The sequence below is a fragment of the Penicillium argentinense genome (genome assembly GCF_028826775.1).
Source record: "Penicillium argentinense strain IBT 30761 chromosome Unknown utg000011l_segment0_segment0, whole genome shotgun sequence".
Lineage (NCBI taxonomy): Eukaryota > Fungi > Ascomycota > Eurotiomycetes > Eurotiales > Aspergillaceae > Penicillium > Penicillium argentinense.
The window spans coordinates 1899696-1921102 of NW_026622670.1; the positions used below are offsets into that span (position 1 = coordinate 1899696).

Below are 21407 nucleotides of genomic sequence, written 5' to 3' on the forward strand. Positions count from 1 at the left end.
GGGAGTCTCCTTTTTAAATTCGATCTGGCGACTACAAGCCGTGTAGCTGCAGACTGGATTCTGGAATTGACTATCCCCATAATTCCTAAGCTTCTTCAAAACTTTGACGAGAAGCACGCCTGAGACGGACGGATGGAGGAGGACTACTCTGAGTATGAGTCTGGGAATGTTACAACCCATTTTATGTTGGCTTACGCGTGAGTAAACAGAGATCCATTGTTATTCATGAAGGCGCAGATGATCTTGGTAGAGGAAACAACCCAAGCTCGAAGACCAATGGTAACTCAGGGCAGAGGCTTGCCCGCGGTATGTGCTTGGCTTTTCTTAGCTGACTATCTAAAAATTTGTGGACATTAACTTTGTTTGCTAGGTATTATTGTACCTTCGTGATACCGTGGAGTGCCGAGTGCGCGAGTGTCTACTAGTGTTAAGGGGTTCCTAGACATGAAGCTATTCCCAAATGGGGGTGCCCTGTGGCCTTACGGGAACTGAGGACCCAAGGCGAAAAGGCGGTGTTTTGGCACTAGCTCGCCGAGGATTCGTGGCTTAGCTGAAGGGTTCTACTGCATAAGAACTTGCAATTTCAGGTTACAAAATCTCGTATACCCCACCTGTTGATTCCTAAGCAAAGTTATGTTTATCAAGTCAACCGTGAAGGGTAGGTTTCGAGCTCCCCAAGAAACACTCTTGGAGTAAATCCACTTGGTCACTTTCTCCTACCTGATTGACTGGCCTTATACCCTGCAAGTAGATTCCTTCTTAACAACTAGACTAGATGGAATAGGGTTGAAGCATTGTTGATTCGATACGAGGGTAACTAAGCCAGCGAATATAGAGTTAGGGATTGGAATGGACATTATATAGGTATACACCTTTGAACTGAAGTCGATTTGAAGCAAATATCTTTTTTTTTTTGCAAATTATACATAAGAATTTGCTTAAACCTCCAAACTCTGCTCATAAACCTGCGTCCAATCGAACGTTACTAGTACTTAGTCTAACTAGGGAAAAGCATCTAGGACAGGGTGAGGGGTAAGCACATAGGACCCTCGGTCAGCTGAACAAGTTTTCGATATATTCCAAATGCTTTCCTGAATTGTTCGGGGCTTAGTCCTGTCAGGTTGGCATAGACGAGAATTAACCCAGCGCATCACAATCAGACTCCAACTTTTGAGGTCAGGCAGTAAAACAACTGAAAAAAAGGCTGCCATCCACCACAAGCCCCGGCACAAAGGCCCAAATTGTCGTTTCGCTCAGTGTATGTGAAGATAGGCCTGTTTTGATTAGCGCATAACAGGTGAGATGTTTTCTCTTAACCTTTATTCCTCTTGAATTGTTGAGTCGGTGTCGCACCCTCATGAGAAACACCTGAGACTTGGGTTCTTCAGGGTGCTTCACCATACAATTCAATGCCCTTCCATTTGAGGGGGTCGTTACTCCTCATGTACCCGGATGACTCGACTAGTGTTCCAGGCCTTGCCGATGTAGAGGTCATCATTTTCTTCAGCGTATTCAGTTGACATAAAGTCCGAAAGGTGGGAAACGCTATGTCACACACAGCCAGGAGATGATATGCCGTAAACAACAGGTCATCGACGTTGACTGGTGGCTGAGTTTTACCACGAATGTCGAGCTCGTACTCGTCGGTAAGTGAAGTGCACCCCAACTGGACGATTAATCAGTGGGCCGGTTTTCCTTCAAGGAACATACCATGGACATCTTCCTTCACAATTCATATGAAAATTGGCAACTCATTTCTTCACGCCAATAAATTCTGAGATATCGTGCGAAAACAAGGAAACCTGGTGAGATATGTGATTGTCTGATTGAATCTTATTGATTGACTTTTTGGAGTGATCTATTACAGGGGCCAGATGCCTCTTATATATCTGTTCCCAATCCCTGCCATAAGGTTCAGCCACCGTGATACTCAACAAAACCAGACTGGTAGGTGACGTTGTGCGTATCAAGGTACCAACGAAGAAAATTTTAGGGCTGTTGCGAATATTATTCGCAGTTTTATTCGCAATACTAAAAGTGTGCGAATAATTATTCGCACTATAGGCTGCGAATACGAATAATATTCGCAAGATGTCACGTGCAGGTTGAATAGTGGAGCAAAAAAAATAATTCCTAGTCTCCCAATGCAAAATCACTCTTCTGTACAATTCGTGCTATATTCTTGACTCTTTGCAGAGATATTTATCGCCCAAGATGCTGACTCGTGGGAACCATCCGAATTACCTTGCTCTAAACGATGGCTATGAAGATGAAGCCCCCTCTGAAGACTGGCTATCAAACCTAATAGAGAATCCGATAGCTCAGCATCCAGAAGAGCTTAGCCTACTGCCTCTACCGCATACGTCTGATCTGTCAGTTGTGACTGCAGACACCGATTCTTATCTTGATTCTCTGGATGAAGTGTTACCTTCAGAATCAGCCTCTCAACTACCTCCTCCAGCTACTGGTTCCCAAATTTCCCGCCTAAAAACACTGAAAAACGACTGGTTATGGGGTTTTCTTCATATTAGAGAGTTCTCTAGCGAATGGATCGAAAAGAGAAGCAGAAAGAAGAGGCTCATCGATCGCGAAATCAGTTGTACGGCTATTGATAAAGCCACAGGGAAGAAATGCAACTGGTCTACAACAGATTCGAAGCGACAGACTTCTACCACTAATATTCGGCTCCATTTGAAGGAGAAACATGGGATTTTACCCCCTAATGGCCCTGAGCAAGTGATTACTACACCTAAATCTACTCTTCTGAGCCTATGGGGCAGTAAGGCAAATATCACGATTCAACAAATTCTTGAAAAGAACCTTCTTCGCTGGGTTGTGAGCAGTAAGCAGCCTTTCACAGTCATTGAATCACCAGACTTTCAGCAACTCTTTAAGGATATACCGGGGGTTTCGCTCCCTTTTTCCTCTCGCCATACCCTTCGACAGCGTCTCCTAGAAGATTTCGATCAACAACGCGCTAACTTGAAAGAGGAGCTTGCGGCGACGTGCAAAACAATTGCTTTATCTCTTGATGTCTGGACTAGCAAGAATCACCTACCAATCCTTGGTGTTATTGGTCATTGGCTCACAGAAGAATTTGATTATCGTGAGAGAGTCCTAGAGTTTACAGAGCTTCATGGACCACACAGTGGGGAGAATCTAGCTACGGCTATTGAAACATTACTTATTGAACTCAATCTTGAGCACAAATTACTCTCAATTACTGGTGATAACGCTCGCAATAATGAGCGGATGGTGCTACAACTCTTTGAAAAGTTACAGCAGTCCGGAGCGAATACCTTATTCTGTGGTCTAGGAAGCTATGTGCGGTGTTTAGCGCATATTATCAACCTGATCGTGAAGGATATCCTTTCCGCTCTCAAGTCTGGTAATACAGAAGAGGCCACTTCTATCTGTGATAACCTTGATAGAGGGGAACATCACTCATTCCATACACTTGAACCACTCGCTAAGCTTCGTATCCTGGCTATCTGGATCCACCGAAGTCCTCAACGCAGACAGGCGTGGAAAAACAATTGCAAGCGTATGAACCTTCCCGAAAAGTTCATTCAATATGATGTTGATACACGATGGAATTCTACCTTCCGCATGATAAGTGACGCTCTAAAGGTGAGCTACTAGCACTCAACGATACTTTAATAAGACTAAAGACTAATGCTTCTAAGTCAAAGGACCAGCTTGAGAAGTTCATTCATTACGAGACAGAGTTTCTACCTTTCTCGACAAAAGATTGGGAACGACTTTCACAAATCCACTCTATTCTCTCGAAATTCGATGAGTTCACCTTGTTTGTCTCAGAGAAAAGGCCCCAGATCAGTCTCACAGTGCCGGTCTATTATGAACTTCATGGTTTACTACATGATGCTGCGGAGCGTAAGGAGGATTTTGCAGACATTGATGAGGATATTGCAAGTGCGGTTAGGCAAAGTATCAAGAAGTATATGAAGTACTATACTTTTATGGATATCTCTGATACATACTATACTGCTCTGATTCTGGATCCTCGTGTGAAAGGAGACCTCCTCCTATACGAATTGGAAGATAAAGCCACTAGCAGGGAGATTCTTCAATCTCTCCGTGATGACCTTTATTCCAAATATCCAGAGACTTCAGACCTACTTAGTATAGCAGAGCCCTCAGAGCCCAGTCACAAGAAGCAAAAAGTTGGAAGCCGGATGTTACGAAGGCTACAGCCTCACGATAAGCCTCAAGTATCTGATATTGATCGATATTTTGACAGTGCTCGGGTTGATGCTAGTGATATGGAAGATCCAAACTGGTTATGTGATTGGTGGAGGGTTCATAAACATGACTACCCTCGGATGGCTGCTGCTGCTAGAGATTACCTAGCAATCCCAGCCTCCGAAGTTTCGGTTGAGAGATTGTTCAATGCAGGAAGAGATGTACTTGGAGTACGGAGATACTCTATGAAGGCAGAGACGATGAGGGTTTTAATGTTGTTGAATGATGTCTATAAGTAATAGTGATTCGACTGGACAACTATGTAGAGAGCAGTCTCAATTTCTAGTGTTTCCTCCGGTGTTCTATAAATGATAATTCAATTTAACTCCGCATATCCGTAATATATATACCCATAACATGCTAGCTTCAAGTACTTACTCTAAATCTGTATAACTACTTTAAACACGCACTTCTAAAAGTAAGATGAGTCTAGCAGTAGAATCTACTACACTCCTTATATTCCTACTCTACAAGACTTACAAGTATAGAAATCTTACCTTAACCCTCTACGTAACCAAGTAACTAACTAGCATATACTTAATTAGTCAACCATCATCATCCTCATCATCCTGGAGGATTACATAATAATTCGGGGATTGCGAATATTCGGCGAATATTCGCAGCAGCCCTAGAAGAAATCCCTCGATTACTCTCAGCGTGATATTTTCAAGCCAGTATCTGTAGTCTGGTGGGTTAAGTAGCTGCGTAAACCTAGGACTACAATTTAGTGCCAGCCGAAAAACAATAATAATAACAGTAACAACAAGGTGAATGAGAGAAAGAATCTTTGAGAATTGAGCCAAACATGCTTGACATGCTGCTTTGTGGATTCAGAATGACCACTTTTTATTTCAGCATCTGGTTGATTAACGAGATCGTCCCAATCGACCTTAACCCCGGCCTTTCGGCTCCCCTTTGGTGGCATAGTGACGATAAATTTTTCGGAGAAGCGATAGAGGATGATGAAAGCGTTGGAGATGAATATTTGGGGCTTCCTCTTATATCTTCCTTTTACTCATGGTGGTTGCGCCGAGCTCTCGTGTAGTGTTCTAAATTTGCGATACATCGTTTTAGCTCAGAGGCTAGTCCTTATTCGGAAACCGGGCGACTCCATGTTAAAGCGGTGAACCCTGGGGTCACGATTTTAAACAAAACGGCACGCACAATCGTGACCTTCTCGCCATCACCCCGCGACTTACTCCACTCCGTACAGTACTGTACACTAATGTAGGGTTCAGTAACTAATCATCCATTTGGGTCTACCGATATGCGCCAGACAACCTTATCGGCAGTACACCAGGTCACTATCAAGGCCAAAAATGAAGTAGGGGGAAATAGAAAAAAGAAAAGATCGCATAGCATTCGTTCCCTTCGTAGCCCCCAAGGAGCATTATCGACCCCACCGCCAGGGAATCAGAACTCATTATAATTGCAGCTTTTTTTCAGTAATTGGGAGCGGGGCCAAGAAACTCCACGGGAGCGCAACTCGCATCGACTGCCAGTTCTAGAGATAGGCTCGAGAGACAGTACGTGCAATTGTAGAAAGCATTTACTCCTCCGGCTGCACAAACGGGTTGGGGATCTCCTCGCTTCCGTCGGCGGGCGAGATCAGCACGATCAGAGTACCACGAGCCACCATCAGACCCAGGGTGCGGGTTGTCTGGTTGCCTTCCTCATCTGAAAGGAGTGAGCGGCTAGTCTTTCTCATTACTTGCAGGGAATACTTACCGCGCATGGTCTCCTTGACGTCGTCGAGGACGAGGTTCATGAGCTGATCGTAGCCCTTGAGCGTGCCGGTGGCTGTGTTGAATGGTTAGTCAGGTGTATTCCGATATATCAGAGCCTTGAACAATTCAAAAAGTCCAATTGTAGAGCGGTAATAGGGAAATACCTTCACGACCGCCATTGAACTTGACAGTGAGCTGCTTGTCGATGTACTTGCTCAAGTCAAGGATGTTTTCCTTCTTGGGCTTCTCTTGTGCACCGCCACCACCGCCACTTTTCTGCTGCTGGGGACGGCCGCCGCGGCCCCCGCGACCACCACGGAAGGAGCCTCGCTCAGACATGGCAAAAGGCACGGCTAAACGGGAAAGGAGGGGAAGAGTTCACCCGAGGAGGTAAGCGAGTGGAAAAGGAGTGGGAGTAGTCGCAAGCCGCAGTGGGAGTAGGCAGGTGACAGGACCGAGGCTGGGCTGCTATGAGGGATTTTCGGGGCGGTGACAGTTGCGCTGGGAGGAGTGGAGGGCATCGTCCGCCCGGCGGAACAGGCACCCGCGAAAAACACACGCCGAAGGTGTCCACCAGCAAGGCTTGTTTCAGAGCTAATCGTAGTCAGTACTGTAGTCGACTCTTGATAACAAGTGTCGTAGAGAATATTTTACAGTCTGCAGAATATAGCCACAAATTTGAGTGTCGCTATCGATACCATTGTACGAACCACCGTCGTACAGCTTGTACATCGACGTGGCCGACGCCCCCGAGCGGAGTAGCGGAGTCCCGCCGGGCTCTTCCGCCCAGCAACTTGAAAGTACCGCCGGCGCCGGCCCCATACTGGCCGCGCTGCGCTCGGAGACTCAGGTACATTCACCTGCAGCCTAAATCACGTTCTCTCCCGTCACTCCCTTCCCTTCCCCCATCTACCGACACACTTCATGGTTCGTCGCCTTCCACTCTTCTAGCGGTCTTTGCGATCTCCGCGCATCGTGTCCTCCGCTCTCGCCCTGGACGCAGCCGCCCTCGCGCACCACTGGTGATTGCCTCCCTCGTGGCCCCAATTTTCAGCCTGATCGATCGACCACCCTCTCGACCCCGTCTACGTCTCCTCCCGCTGGTCTTTCCCTCCCTATTCCAACAATGGAGTCCTACGCTCCGCCCGCAGAGGCATCCAACAAACGGCCCCGGTCCCCGACCGCAGACCACCCGCCACAGTCCAAAGTCCAGAAGACGCAGGCCAACCACCTGCAGATCAATTATCTCGCCCGCCAGTATCCCGATAACCTCCCTCTGGTCTCCCCCGATGATAGCATGCCCGCCATTATCCACCTGGTCGGCGAATACGATGGGGTGCTGCAGCGCCACGAGAGTATCGCTGGGAACCTCGGCGCATGCCCGCTAGGCCCGATCTTGATTAAGCGCTTCGAGCGCTTGTTCGACGGACCCCCACGCGTGATCAAGTCGCATGGCAAGGATGGTCCGACGGTGACTTGGTTGGATGTGGTCGAGTTTGCCAAGAGCAAGCCCGAGCAGTTCAACTTGGAAAAGTCCCGCAATGGCGTGCGCGTCTGTCAGTTCTATACCAAGCAGTGTCGCGTGGAGATCAGCGAGGAGGACTTTGTGCTGATCGCCTCGGGCATGCCCCAGAAGATGATTCCCCCACAGCCGATCATCGAGGATGAGGAGAAGGAACTGGGTGCCTTGGAGATTCTGGAGAAGAATTTGCAACAGATAATTCAGATGGCTGATCAGGGTAAGTACTAATTGCTACGCACTTCCAGATCTGTTGTGATTATTTTCTAACCATGCACAGTGTCTGCTAGAGCCCGTCAACTGAGCTACCGCCTGAAGAACCGCCGTACCGCTATCGTCAGCCGTCGAGAAAACGACGCTTCTTTGCATAATCAATCGCGCGCGGCTGGAGATACCTGGCGAGATTCCAACGGTCATGGTGCAACAAATGGTAATTCTCAATCCTCTCCGTCCGGCTTCGTGGCCGTCAACGTGAACCGCCCTGAGACGGAGCTGCCCGAGGACAATCCGCTGTCATCTCAATTCATGTTTTCCCATTCCAACACAGAAAATGTGACGATTATCAACGGGACCTCGATCAAAGGCGCCTCACCCACCACTCGAGCCGAGTTGATGAAAAAATTCTTCACCACGGCCGATCGTCAAGCGCGCGGCTACGATGATGCCTCGGGCCCCATCACTCCTCACTTGCCTCGGCCTCGACCACGGGCATCGGAGCCAGCCGAGCAAAGCCAACATAACCCTTCCGCTACCCCAGTGGCCATTCCGAGCACCCCGTCGTCGTTGCTGCCACCGCCAAAGACTACACCCCAAGAGAAAGATGATGGTGGTCCCTTCAAGCTAGAGATGGTGGCCCGCATGGAAGAGCTGCAGCGTGGGGAGCGAGTCACCCCACCCTGTGATCGGTGCCGCCGGCTCAACATGGATTGCTTGAAGAACCTGACCGCGTGCATGGGCTGCACCAAGAAGCACGCCAAGTGCTCGTGGAGGGATGTCAAGGAAGAGGAGCTGCGAGCCACCAATTGGTACCCAGCTGCGCCACGAGAGGTTCGTGAGATTCGTGAAAATCGCGAAACGCGCGAAATGCGCGAGCACCGTGAGCCGCGTGAGCCACGCGAAGGATTCGAGGATGATCGGTTTCCCTCCATGCCTCCTCACGGCCTTACATCTCCCCCTAAGTACCCGGTGTCGGCCGAGCGTGAACGAGAACGCCGTCCCGAGCCCTACCTTGATCAGCAATATTTTCATAACCGTCGAGAGTCTGCGCCTGGTGCTCCTCATATCGCACCCGGCTCAGGTACCTCATTGGGGGTGCCTCCTCCAGGGAATTCCCCACGGAGAGCTATGAGTGAGACAGAGGGCAGTTGTCGTACGCAGCAGCATCAACTGCCGCCGCAGCATGGGCACTCTCGACATGCTGACGACGAAGATCCAGATGCCAATCAGCGGCTGATGCAGGCCATTCTCGACACCGTTGATCATCACGCTCGGGTTGCGGCTGCCGTTCAAGAAAAGGAGCGCGGTGCCGGCGCTGGCGCTGGCCTGGAGCGTCCTGCTGAGCGTTCTGTTGAGCGACCTGCTGAAAATGGCACTGCTCATCCTCATCGTGACAATGCTTACAATGACCAAGACGCGGATCGTGAACGTGAGCGGTGGATGGTGCAGGCATAGTCTGCACCGACTACGATCTCCGGATTTTTTTTCTTGATGTGTATATATTTTCCCTTTTGTCTCTGTTGTGTTGTATAGTCACGAGCGACGGCGAAATCGGATCGGTTGGAGGCTCTTTCAGCGTACATACCACGTCCACGATTGATGTTTTCTGCATTTTGGAGATCACGGTTTATTCGAATATTTTTACTCAATTATTACGGAATCAGCGTATATCAGCGTAGTGGTCTGATCATACTGCAATGGCGATCTTCGTCTCCTGGGGCCAACTCCACTTTACCCCGGATTTATCTCTTCGGATATACTTCAGATGGACGATCTCCAGGGCTTGCTTGGCATCACATGATACTTTGCCAGGAAGCGGACTTGCATGCTCCGGCAGTACATACATTGGTATGTTACCTACTAGGTAAAGCCTAAGGTCGCTTTGCGGATATACATCAACCGTCGCCCCACCGTGCCTCATGCTTATAAGATGCTGACCAATGTGAGGAATCCATTCCGCGTGTGTCGTGCCATAACGGGTATATTCTCTTCCATACTTGACGGCATCTGATAATGAGGGGTATGATGAGATGTCGCAAAATACACATATATGTATACTAACAGCATAATACATTTGCAAATACCGGTGATGTACAATCGCGGACCAAATGTCGAAACATCCGGTGGGGGATTCCCGGGCCTCGTAGTAATTCTGCCGCGCTGAGTGGGTGCGGAGCTTCTGCGGGGAACTGCACAGCTCCAGCAATTCGCAAACCCGCAACCAGCTCCCCCACCACCGGCAATGCGGCGCACTCGCAAGTCCCGACCTTGGGAAACTTGAATATAAACCAGAGCCCCCGGATTCCCTTCCTTCCGCTTCTCCCCCGGCCGCACCCACAGATCGAGCGCAATTGGAGAAGAATCAACATCCAACCCTCAACCCACACACCATGGATCCCTCCCTCGTCAAGATCCCGCCAATGAAAGACCTCACGGCGGAGAATATCACGGAGAATGTGATCACGATCAATTCGCTTTGCGAGGACGCGCGCATGAAATACGTCCTCGAGCGCCTCGTCACACACCTGCACGACTTCGCCCGCGAAACCCGACTGAGCAGCGACGAATGGATGACCGGCCTCCGCTTCCTCACGGAAGTCGGCCAGATCTGCACAGACGTCCGGCAGGAATTCATCCTGCTGTCCGACGTCCTGGGCCTCTCCATCCTCGTCGACAGCATCGACCACCCCAAACCCCGCGGTTCCACCGAGGGTACCGTGCTGGGCCCCTTCCACACGCACGACGCGGAGGAAATGCCCGCCGGTGACTCCATGTCGCACGATCCCAAGGGCGAGCCGTTGCTGGTCGTTTGTACTTTGCGCGATACCGAGGGTCGGCCCATTGAGGGGGTGAAGATAGATATCTGGGAGACGGATTCATCAGGCCACTATGATGTGCAGTATGCTGGGCGGGAGGGGCCCGATGGGCGCTGTATTATGCGCTCGGATAAAGAGGGGATTTTCTGGTTTAAGGCGATTACTCCAGTGCCGTATCCGATCCCTCATGATGGACCGGTTGGCCGGTTGTTGAAGAAGTTGCATCGTCACCCGTATCGGCCGTCGCATATGCATTTCATGTTTGAGAAGGAGGGTTACGACCATTTGATTACGTATGTTCTTCCATTCTTCTCGGATTCACATTTATTTCGGAACATCCTGCTGACCAGTCCAGTGCCCTCTACCTCCGCAATGACCCCTACGAAACCTCCGACGCGGTCTTCGGTGTCAAGGACTCGTTGACAGTCGACATCGGCAAGGTTGGTCCCGAGTTCGCCAAAAAGTACGGTGTACCAGAGGGCCAGGCTCTGCTCACCTATGACTTTGTCCTCGTCTCCGATGCAGAGACAAGTAAGCTCCGTGCATACAACTCCAAGGTCGCCTTGGACAAATTGGGCCGGAAGGTCAAGATTGTGAATGGGTTGCCCATTCCTGACCTCGATTAAACTCTTCGCGCGAATAGAGCCAAAAATGACGACATGCTACCATGTTACATGATGATTTATGTATAAAGGGACTTTCAAAGCAGATCCTGGGAGCTGCGAGTGCGAAGTTGGATGTGAATGACTCGACTGATTTATTGCCTTTTTTTCTACCTTTTTTAGATACCTCAATAACTCAAATGAATGAATACAATACAAGCTAGATTCTATGAATAACAATGCTAGCATATAACCAATAATCTTCATCCACGCAGCACTGAACTTGAAGTACACAACATATGCAATAAGCAAGTCGACCCCAAGGTACCGACGATAGGCATCACAAGTGTGATCCGGTGATGGACTCTCCACGCGGTGTTTCCAATTGCAACATCCACCTCGGAATATAACTCATCAAAAGATAAATGATTGGACTATGCATCGTGATTGCCTCGTGTATATCCAAAAGCTGTGCTCTGTACAACTCGCCACAAGCACAGGCTCGTCTCAAATACCTCATCGGATTTTATGGTTTGGCCATTTACGGTTATCCATTATCTCTCCGCGACTGTTGGACAAGATGCAGTGCAACACTCGTTAAAACACGGGGTAAATGGGAGAGGAGAGGGACAATGTTCGAACTAGCCTGGAAGGGATCTATAGATCTGGGCCCCGGCGCCTTGTTTCTCGTCTTACTCTCTGCTTTCTTCTTATTTTTGGTGAATTTCATGCGACGACGGTCTCCAAATCACGACCAGTCGTCATGCGGTTCATACTTCTGTCCGCGGCGACATCTCTATGCGCTGCTGTGATTATTCCCGATCAAGAGGTTTTGGCCGATGATGCTAGTTTACTTGCCAACAATGAATCCGGTCAAGACGAAGACACCGAGGTCGATTCTTGGTGGCTGAGAATGACCGAGCTATCTCAAAATAGCAATCAACCGGCTACGGAGGTTGCGATGGGCTTGCTGGGTCTTGATGTGAGCTTGGATGGGGGGTTGAAGGCTGCCCAGTATGAAGCCGATAAGGAATGGGTTCCGGGATATGGCGAGAATCCCGGTTATGGAGACGCAGACAGAGGGCCTGACAGAGGAGGTGGTCCGGATCCACGTGAAGATCCTAGTTGGGGTGGCGGTCCTCCTGATCGTGGCCCTGGCTGGGGCGGTGGCCCTCCTGAACGTGGCCTCCCTGGATATGGTGATGGTCCTGGCTGGGGAGGCGGTCCCCCTGATCGCGGTCCTCCGGGCTATGGCGGTGGTCGACCAGGTTATGGGGGTGGCCCTGGCTGGGGAGGCGGTCCTCCTGATCGCGGTCCTCCGGGCTATGACGGTGGTCGACCAGGTTATGGTGATGGCCCTGGCTGGGGAGGCGGTCCCCCTGATCGCGGTCCTCCAGGCTATGACGGTGGTCGACCAGGTTATGGGGGTGGCCCTGGCTGGGGAGGCGGTCCTCCAGATCGCGGTCCTCCGGGCTATGACGGTGGTCGACCAGGTTATGGGGGTGGCCCTGGCTGGGGAGGCGGTCCTCCAGATCGCGGTCCTCCAGGCTATGGCGGTGGTCGACCAGGTTATGGGGGTGGCCCTGGCTGGGGAGGCGGTCCTCCTGATCGCGGTCCTCCAGGCTATGGCGGTGGTCGACCAGGTTATGGTGATGGCCCTGGCTGGGGAGGCGGTCCCCCTGATCGTGGTCCTCCAGGATATGGTGGCAGTCCTGGATGCGGTCCCGGTGGAGGTTGGCCTGGAAAAGATCCCGGTGACGGAGGTGGTCCAGGCGGAGGTGGATGGCCCGGTGGTGGTGAACCCGGCGGGCCAGGTCCTGGAGGAGGTGGTGGCAGTGGACCTGGAGGAGGCGGAGGCAGTCCCGGTGGAGGTGGTGGATGGCCCGGTGGTGGTGGAAGTGGCCCTGGTGGAGGAGGTGGCAGCGGTCCTGGAGGAGGGGGAGGACCTGGCGGGGGAGTTGGATGCCCTGGTGGTGGGGGACCTGGCGGAGGTGGTGGTAGTGAACCTGGGGGTGGCGGAGGAAGCCCCGGCGGAGGAGGAAGAGGGGGTGGTGGTGGAAGTGGTCCTGGAGGAGGTGGCGGTCCTGGAGGCGGCCCTGGAGGTGGTAGAGGATGGCCTGGGGGCGGAGGACCTGGAGGAGGCCGCTGTGACCCTGGATGGGGCGGTGGTCTTCCAGGATATGGTCGCGGTCCTGGGTATGGAGGTCCAGGAAGGGGATGTTGCTGCCCCGAAGGCCCTGGACGCGGTGGTGATAGCGGACGAGGCAATGACGGCTGGCCTGGAGATGGCAGAGGTCGCGACAGCTGGGAGGGACATTGCTCCCATTTCTTTCTTTCACCGCGATTCTGCATGGAAAACCACACGCTCTGGGAGCTCATCAACGAGAGCCGAAAGACCTTTCGACTAGCCGAGCTCCTCAAGAACCATGACGACTTGGTCACGCTGCTCAATAGCAGCGAGGGAAATTATACCCTCTTGGCCCCGACCAACAGTGCTATAGACAGGCTCCTTGACCGTCGACATCAGCCTTCGTTCATCAATGAGCTTCTGCAGTATCACATCTTGCCGAAGAGGCTTGATTTTCGTCGAGTGAAGAATCAGCAGACACTGCCCACGGCACTGAATGAGACCAGCTTGGGTAAGAATATGCCACAACGCATTGTGGCGAGCAGACATCAGCGCCAGGTCGTATTGAACGGGGCGAGTGAGGTCATTGCAGGTGATATAGTAGGTATCCAAGCCCCTAAGAGTCGTAAGCAAGCGATTAACCGCTTCCAGATTGGAAGCAATGGCATTCTCCACCAGATCAACACGCCCCTAATCCCACCACCAAACACAAGCACGATTCTCAGACTCCTTCCAGATCACTTCAGCACCTTTGCCTTGGGTCTTGAAAAGGCAGAGCTGGCTCACCATCTGACGGGTGACATTAAGCACAGCGGCACGACATTCGCCCCGACGAATGCTGCTTTCAATCGTCTTGGACCACATGCAAACGAGTACCTTTTCTCAGAGGGCGGCAAGAAATGTCTGCAAGCCTTACTGCGGTACCACCTTGTTCCGGACCGCACATTGTATTCAGACATCCTGTACGATCAGCATGGACACATGTACGAGTTCGGATCCGGTAAGAGAGGCGCTTCGGTTCATATAAAACTGACGACGCTTTTGAAAAATCGAAAGCTCAGCGTCGATGTTTCGTGGCCTGGTATGTCTGTTGTCATGCGGATAAATGGGGTTGACACGATCAGAGTCCATGATGTTTTGGCGCGGGATGGCGTTTTACATGTTTTGGACCAAGTATTGGTGCCGCCAAAGAAGCTTCATGTTGGTGAGAAAGATGGTCTGGAAGAGATATCGATGGAAACGTTGAAAGATAGTTTCGATGAATGTAAGGGGATGCCCCGGGCGGAGCTGTGATGGAGTGAGTAAGGGCACGTGGTTAGCACGTGACGTTGGAGTATGACTCGGAGTATTTATCAAAATAGTTTGCGCCAGGATGAGATTTGAGGTTTCTTCATTCTTTATCTGTCTGTATTTCCATGAGATAGTCTGGCAGCATGGTCCGCTGCCCCTTGTTCGGTCAAACAAAATGTATTGAGACCATGAGACTTCCACACATACCATCAGAAGGCATCATTCCCTCCGATACAATCAAATCCTGTGCGTGTAAAGGCGAAAAAAGGGAATAAGGTTGGAGACAGCTAGAAGAACCGTCATAACTGTGAATCACATGTGCAAGCGCACCCGCAGAAAAAAAGACACAGCGACGTTTAATGCATTCTTCTTGTCGGCTTCATCAGCGCCTGGAAGGAGGACTCGAGTGCCTTCTTGATCTCCTTGTAGCTAACGATGAAGCAGCTTTGCTCATCACGACTGATCAACGTAATCTTCTCGTCAGTTCCTGCATCCAACTTGTTCAGACAAGTCAGCACGTGTCCAAGGTCGACCACAGGGTCACCCTGCGCATCCACTTGATGCCAAACGTAGTCCCGGAAAATCTTCAAGAAATAGCGCTCGCCATTCTCTGACCACTGGCGGTCATGTTCATACTCTGGTCGCTCATTGACGAAGTTCAATTTGGTCACCAGGCGTACGAGGCGCCCATTTTCAAGCTCGCGGCTCAGATCTGATGTGAGCTGGTCATCCAGGTGGAGGGCCGAGTCGAAGGTCGACATCAGCTGGGATGAGATTCCGGTGATGAAAATATCGATATTTCGTTCCTGGTCTTTCTGCAATGAGTTCAGAAGCCAAAAGACGGAATTTTTCATCTGCGGGCTGTACGCGCGGGTGAAGTGTTCCATTGCCTTGCCAGGGTTGTGCATGACATTCGGCGAGTTGGCACCCAGAGTGACAATCATTTGCCCGAAGTTGACCAGGTCCTGCCGCTGCAGGTCGGCTACCGTTCTCTGATTGTCGAACTGGACCACATCCAGAATGGCACATGCATTGATGCGGATACGATTTCTGCCCGTCAGCAAAACCTTGCTGGACTCCAACACTCGTGCTGCGAGGCCGTTCGAGTGAATCGCTTTCAAGCCATTTGCGATCTGCGTCATATAGCCCCAGAGGACCTGCTCAGTAATGTGTGTGCCGTGACGGTTCGGGAAGCGATTTCCAGTACCCAAATGTTGCTCGGCGAGCGTCTTGGAGAGGGGGTGGTAGTCGGTGACGAAGATGAGTGAGCTGTCCTGGAAGCTCCGGCTGGTGAACGCATCATGCACAGTCACAACACTTCCACTGCAGACCCGCTTCCAAGCTTGGACAGACCGAATGGCCTTTTCGTTGGTCAAGCGAAATCCTGTATCGGAGTTAGTGACCATCAAACTCGGGCTCAGATTTGACTTGAAAGGTTTGCGCACCCTCAAGTCTCCGCAATGCATAGAAATTGCCGTCTTTACTCGACTGTGCTTTGTAAACCCAACTTGGGTATCCGAAAGTAGCAGCGTTCTTCTGGTGGCTAAGGTCCAAAGGGACTAGGGAGTGGAAGTAGTCGACCTGAGCAGGCAATTGTGTATCTGAAAACCAATTAGCATAGTTTGATCAACGGGCAGTCGCATGACCAAACGTACTGGGTAATGTTTGCAGGGTAGCCGCCGCCTTCTTCTGGAGTTCTTCTCTGAAATCATTGGGGAGAAAGAGATCGTGGACATTCCGCTGATATCCAAGCGTGTTCTGGTTGTGAGGACCGATCGGGGCGTAAAGGTGATATTGAACCTGGAGGGAATCAGCAAGGTCTCGAAAAAAGAATCTACGAACGCCTCAGCATACCGGTTGCTGAAAACCCGTTTGGTTCGTGAAAAAAGCTGCTCCGCCGAGTGCAGCTGCAGTGTCGTGGGAGTATGGGTTAGCAGAGACAGGCCCAACAGCTCCTGCGGCGGAAAGAGGACCCGAGGCTGTGACAAATGGGTCGAAGGCACCAGTGGGTGTGATTGTGCCGTTTCCATTGCCTTGAAGAGACTGCGAAGCATTCTCGGTCAGAAAGGAACAGAGGCTGGAGCTGCGAGGTATAAAGCGTCGCTCCCGCGGATCAAAGTCATCGGCCAGAGCACTCAGGCTTCGGGTAGAGCGTGTGTGGTAAGAGCCCATCATTGTGGCAGGACCTTTAGCGATAGCAGGTGGACTAGAGCCGGAGTGCAGGCTGTGGTGGTTTGGTGAAGCACGCGAGTCCATGGTCTCTTAAGAGTTTAAGACTCAACCTGAGTCATGTATACATGGCTCCCGAAGTTGCGACACCGCCGCCGGTAACCACCTGCACCTCGACGCGCTCCTGCCTTATTTGAACATACCCCGCCAAATTCCAATCCGCAGAAGCAGCGCCAAACACTCGCGACAAACAGAAAGGGTAACTTGGACTTACCATGTGCGCGCCTTCAAAGCCCTGAGGAACAAACTCCTGCGCTTCTGCCATCGTCCAATCGGGGGTTCCTACTTCTTGTCGCGGGGTACTCGTGTTCGAGCCTTTGCCAGTCAGCGGGGTCCTTGGAACCGGTACGGGGGACGCCATACGAGAGGCGGTGGTTCTAGGCTGAAACGGAGCAGCATTGGCAGCTTTCGGGGAGATGGTGGTGGATTTCTTGGGACCGGATGCGCCATTGCCGGATAAGAGGGAGGGGGTGAAGCTTGGTGAGTCGACATTGAAGCGTTTCTTATTGCTGTATGGAGCTATTTAGCCTTCTGACTTGTCCTTGGGATGGGGATCGATTGCCTCGGCGGGCTGGACTAACCTATCCGACTGATACGACGAGTTCACCTTGTGGGGATCGTGATTGAAAGCGCACCCTATGGAAGTTGGCAAATTCTGCGTCAGAAACTCCTGCGGCCGCACAGAAGAAGAGGTCCACAATACCTTTGTCTTCATAACGGCAACGACCGTATATTGTCACGTTGCGGCATAGCGTGTCTTTAGCGTTCTCTGTTTGGAATTCCCGAGTCAGCATGATCTATCCGGCGCACCACTCCGCCCGATCGATTTCATCTTCTCATTCCCGTCTGCAAGGTAGAATCCACGGAACGGCTACTTGCCCACACTCACCTCGAGTCTTCATCTTTGGCGACCCCATCGTGCGACGGGAGTCATCCAAAGGCGGTTTGCCAGAGGATGCCATTCAGGACGGATGATACCGACGATTACGAACAGATCAGCGCAGCTGGATCTCCATTGAAACGGAAACGGAGATGAGGTGAATGGGTTGATCGAGAGGGAACCACATTCCCTGCGATCCGATGCTCCTCCAAGTGTCGTCCGCGCGTATTGGAGATCGTCGAGTGCGGGTCAATTGCGGAAGAGGCCACGAGGAACGCAGCGAGACTAAGAAGGTAAGTAACCACACGGATAATAATATGAGTGGCCTAGTGCGGCTTCGCCCTCCAAGACGAGATCGGAAGCGATAGAGCCGATGGCCAGAAGGACGCGGGGCGAGGCGAACTCGAGTGAAGGGGGATGCGCACGGACCAGGCGGTCAGGCTGGCGATCGGATCACGGTGGTGTGCCTGCAGATAGCAGACGGGGAATATGATCCGGGTATTTTATGGAGTGGATATTTTCACGCTGATGTGATGATTTAGATTCAAGCGATGAACAAGTGAAGGAGAACTGAAATCATGAAAAGGGAATTTCACTTATCTTAGCACTCATGGTATTATCTGGAAGATATATAATCACGTAGCCGGTACTATTCCCGTTTGGGTCAGCCATACTATCCAGAGTCAACAGGCGGGCTATGGCGGAGTTTTACCACCTCACTTTCAGCTGGACCAGAAATAAAATAACCCAGAGAATAGTCTATTATTCATGGATGTGAAGAATTTACAAGGATCCCTAAGCAAGTAGTCAAGGTAAGCTTATCGTATGCCTGAAATATGCTGGTCCCTGATGACGTAATACTATTAAGCCCCTCTGGTGCATTTAACCGAAGCCAACTTGAGCAGACAGGGCGTTGGTAAGATAAGGCCATTAAAATTTAAAAGTGCAACGCTCTGTATATCATACTTTTTAACCGATAATCTAGGGTGGTGAGCAGCTCGCCGGTTCCGCGGGGCTGCGATCAACACGCCTCCGCATCATTGATCAGGCGGTAGGGTAGGCGGTGACCCCATTCGGAGTTTACATGTCCTTTCGGCCCTCGCGGCTCACAGCTCCCATCTATCCAGCCACCATGTCCGACGAGCTCGACATTGACCAGCTCTCTCCCACCGAGAGGTCCGCGCTAGAGACACACACAGCTGTAACGGGCCAGGAACCAGCCGAGGCCATTGCTCTACTCCGCCGTTCGCAATGGAATGTCCAGGTGAGCAGATCCCCTCCCTCCCTCCAAATGCTGTACTCCGTGGATGCTAACGCCCCGTATAGATAGCGATCGCCAAGTTCTTTGATGGCGAGGGCCCCGATCCACTCGAGGAGGCTCGCGAGGCCCTACAGTCCCCTCCTGTACGACCAGCCCGACGAACCCAGAACCTGATGTCGGATGACCTCACCGAACATTTTTCGCCGGCTGCTCGTTCAGCGGACCCAGCGCCCCGTGTAGATACACAACCTGAAGACCAACCGAGTTATCGACCACCCTTAATTATTGCCCTACTGTTCACGCCTTTCAACTTGGTGTATCGACTCTTGTACAGCTCTTTCCGCCTCTTTGGGTCTTTGTTTCCATTCCTCCCGCGCCTATTCAACGCAACCGCGAATCCAGCTCTACAGGGAGCACGGCTGAATACGACGGGCCGCCGACCCCTAGGCCCGAAGGATACTGCCGCCCGGTTCATTCGCGAGTTCGAGGAGGAATATGGATCGCACTCGGTTCCTTTCCTGGAAAATGGATATAATATGGCATTGGAGAAGTCCCACCGAGACTTGAATTTTATGTTGATCGTGCTCCTCGCACCCGAACATGATGATACGAGTGGCTGGGTGCGCGATACCCTGTTGGCACCCGAGGTCGTGGAGTTCATCAACGACCCGCAAAACAACCTTCTGGTGTGGGGCGGCAACGTTCAGGACTCCGAAGCGTACCAAGTGGCCAACTCCCTGAAGTGTACCAAGTTCCCTTTCGCGGCGGTGATTGTCCACACCCCCAATGTGTCTTCGACGGCTATGTCGGTGGTTGGCCGCATTGCGGGAACAACCTCGCCGTCCGAATTCGTGACCCGGCTTCGCACGACGATCACCACAAACCAGGAACCCTTGGAACGTATCCGCGCAACCAGATCCGAGCAACAGGCTTCTCGCAGCTTGCGTGAACAGCAAGATTCGGCATACGAGCGGTCACTGGCTATTGATCGCGAACGGGCACGTCAACGCCGGGAAGCCGAGGCCGCACGACAACGCGAGGAGCAAGAGGCCGCGGACCGGCAGGCGGCCGAAGAAAAGAAGCTGCGCGATCTGGCTCAGTGGAAGCAATGGCGAGCACAGTCCCTTGGCGCCGAGCCCGACATTGATGTAAAAGATGCGGTGCGCATTAGTGTGCGTTTGCCCTCTGGCGAGCGAATCATGCGTCGGTTTGCACCTGATGCCAATATCGAGGAGCTTTATGCGGTAGTAGAGTGCTATGAGGTCCTGCAGGATGAGTCACGACCAACAGATGTGACCAAGCCTGAAGACTTTGAGCATCAGTATGGATTCCGATTGGTGTCGCCGATGCCCCGGGCCGTATATGCGGTTGAAGAGGGCGGGACGATCCGCGATAAGATCGGCCGGGGTGGCAATTTACTGGTGGAGCCGATCGAGGAAGAAGAGGAAGAGGAAGAGGAGGATGAAGAGGAGGGAGAGAAAGTTGCTACGTCATCATAGAAGATCTCGAGGGGATACCCTGTACGAATTGTCCAGAATTTTGAGCGCTGCACATGGCACCTTGATGCCCTTGTAAGAATGACTCGTCAACATACGCAGCAGGTGGTCTAAATGGGTCTACCTTGGACGGAGTACGTACATAGTTAGTACTCATCATTACTCATCATTACCCTCCTTTGGGCCACGGTATGTACTATTATGGGTGGAGCATTTGTATGTCTCTGGTCAACTCGCAGATTTAAACCAATTTGGTTAGCCCCGGCAAGTTAGGTATCCGCCAAGTGTTGACGCCTACCCAGCCCAGGGTACATAGTTCGTTCTTTACGAGTCGTCTTCCGTCGAACAGACAGGTCATAGCTTTCAAGATCTGACATGCAGCCTATCGCTTTGAGAGCTGAAAGCAGCTAGCTGTATGGGAAACGAGATTGATCGTCCGCATAGTTCGGGCGAACGCCATGAGGCGGGCATGAAACACGGACGAAACGGCTGAGTCATTCGGATGGGGTTGAGCCGATCCGAGAGCGCGGCGGGAAGACAACCATCGAGCTCCGCGTGGGCCAGTTTGGCCAGCCTGCTCGGATGCAGGGCTCCCGGCCCACTTTTCGGTCTTCTCGAACCCTGAAAAGAATACGCCCCCAGCCAATCGGGCCCGCCGCGCATACTCCCGTAATGCAAGCACAACTCGAACTGACAGCTAGCCCCGATTGCGTATATGCAGCACTTGGGCTCTGAGGGGATCCCGACCCCTGTCACATTGGAGCCAGGCGAAGCCTAGAACCGGGGACTAGCCTAAATTCGCAGATGGTAATTCGCCTGGTCGGTACCATTGGAGGGCCCAATGCTCGAGGGTCTCTAGGGTAATACCGGTTAGGCATCCAATACACGCGGTCGCTCCTGTCTCCGGTGGCTTATCGCCGGATGCCCACCTTTCCTTTCGGAGGCGAAGTTGGGATAGTTCCCGGGCCCGATTTTTTCAG

The 21407-nt window shown here is 51.8% G+C and overlaps 7 protein-coding genes across 7 annotated transcripts; 5 read left to right on the top strand and 2 right to left on the bottom strand.

The window, feature by feature from the left end:
* Positions 1-2214: 2214 nt before the first annotated feature.
* On the top strand, positions 2215-4502 carry N7532_011724 (uncharacterized protein; the record flags this gene model as incomplete). Its single annotated transcript, XM_056624215.1, has 2 exons — positions 2215-3630; positions 3687-4502. The coding sequence occupies 2 exons, from the start codon at positions 2215-2217 to the stop codon at positions 4500-4502; spliced, it is 2232 nt and encodes a 743-aa protein (XP_056469203.1).
* Positions 4503-5812: 1310 nt separating this feature from the next.
* N7532_011725 (U6 snRNA-associated Sm-like protein LSm7) lies at positions 5813-6329 on the bottom strand (the record flags this gene model as incomplete). Its single annotated transcript, XM_056624216.1, has 2 exons — positions 5813-6063; positions 6155-6329. 2 exons carry the CDS (start codon positions 6327-6329, stop codon positions 5813-5815), a joined length of 426 nt encoding a protein of 141 aa, XP_056469204.1.
* Positions 6330-7116: 787 nt separating this feature from the next.
* N7532_011726 (Zn(II)2Cys6 transcription factor domain-containing protein) lies at positions 7117-9180 on the top strand (the record flags this gene model as incomplete). The annotated part of the gene is made up of 2 exons (XM_056624217.1): positions 7117-7729; positions 7790-9180. The coding sequence occupies 2 exons, from the start codon at positions 7117-7119 to the stop codon at positions 9178-9180; spliced, it is 2004 nt and encodes a 667-aa protein (XP_056469205.1).
* Positions 9181-10115: 935 nt separating this feature from the next.
* N7532_011727 (intradiol ring-cleavage dioxygenase) lies at positions 10116-11167 on the top strand (the record flags this gene model as incomplete). The annotated part of the gene is made up of 2 exons (XM_056624218.1): positions 10116-10834; positions 10897-11167. 2 exons carry the CDS (start codon positions 10116-10118, stop codon positions 11165-11167), a joined length of 990 nt encoding a protein of 329 aa, XP_056469206.1.
* Positions 11168-11906: 739 nt separating this feature from the next.
* Positions 11907-14564, top strand: N7532_011728 (fasciclin domain-containing protein; the record flags this gene model as incomplete). The annotated part of the gene is made up of 4 exons (XM_056624219.1): positions 11907-12125; positions 12166-13437; positions 13518-13871; positions 13923-14564. The coding sequence occupies 4 exons, from the start codon at positions 11907-11909 to the stop codon at positions 14562-14564; spliced, it is 2487 nt and encodes an 828-aa protein (XP_056469207.1).
* Positions 14565-14917: 353 nt separating this feature from the next.
* On the bottom strand, positions 14918-16817 carry N7532_011729 (PAN-complex poly(A)-binding subunit PAN3; the record flags this gene model as incomplete). Its single annotated transcript, XM_056624220.1, has 3 exons — positions 14918-15945; positions 16217-16301; positions 16416-16817. 3 exons carry the CDS (start codon positions 16815-16817, stop codon positions 14918-14920), a joined length of 1515 nt encoding a protein of 504 aa, XP_056469208.1.
* Positions 16818-18802: 1985 nt separating this feature from the next.
* On the top strand, positions 18803-20430 carry N7532_011730 (clathrin-mediated endocytosis regulator UBX3; the record flags this gene model as incomplete). The annotated part of the gene is made up of 2 exons (XM_056624221.1): positions 18803-18934; positions 18997-20430. 2 exons carry the CDS (start codon positions 18803-18805, stop codon positions 20428-20430), a joined length of 1566 nt encoding a protein of 521 aa, XP_056469209.1.
* Between the last annotated feature and the right edge of the window lie 977 nt (positions 20431-21407).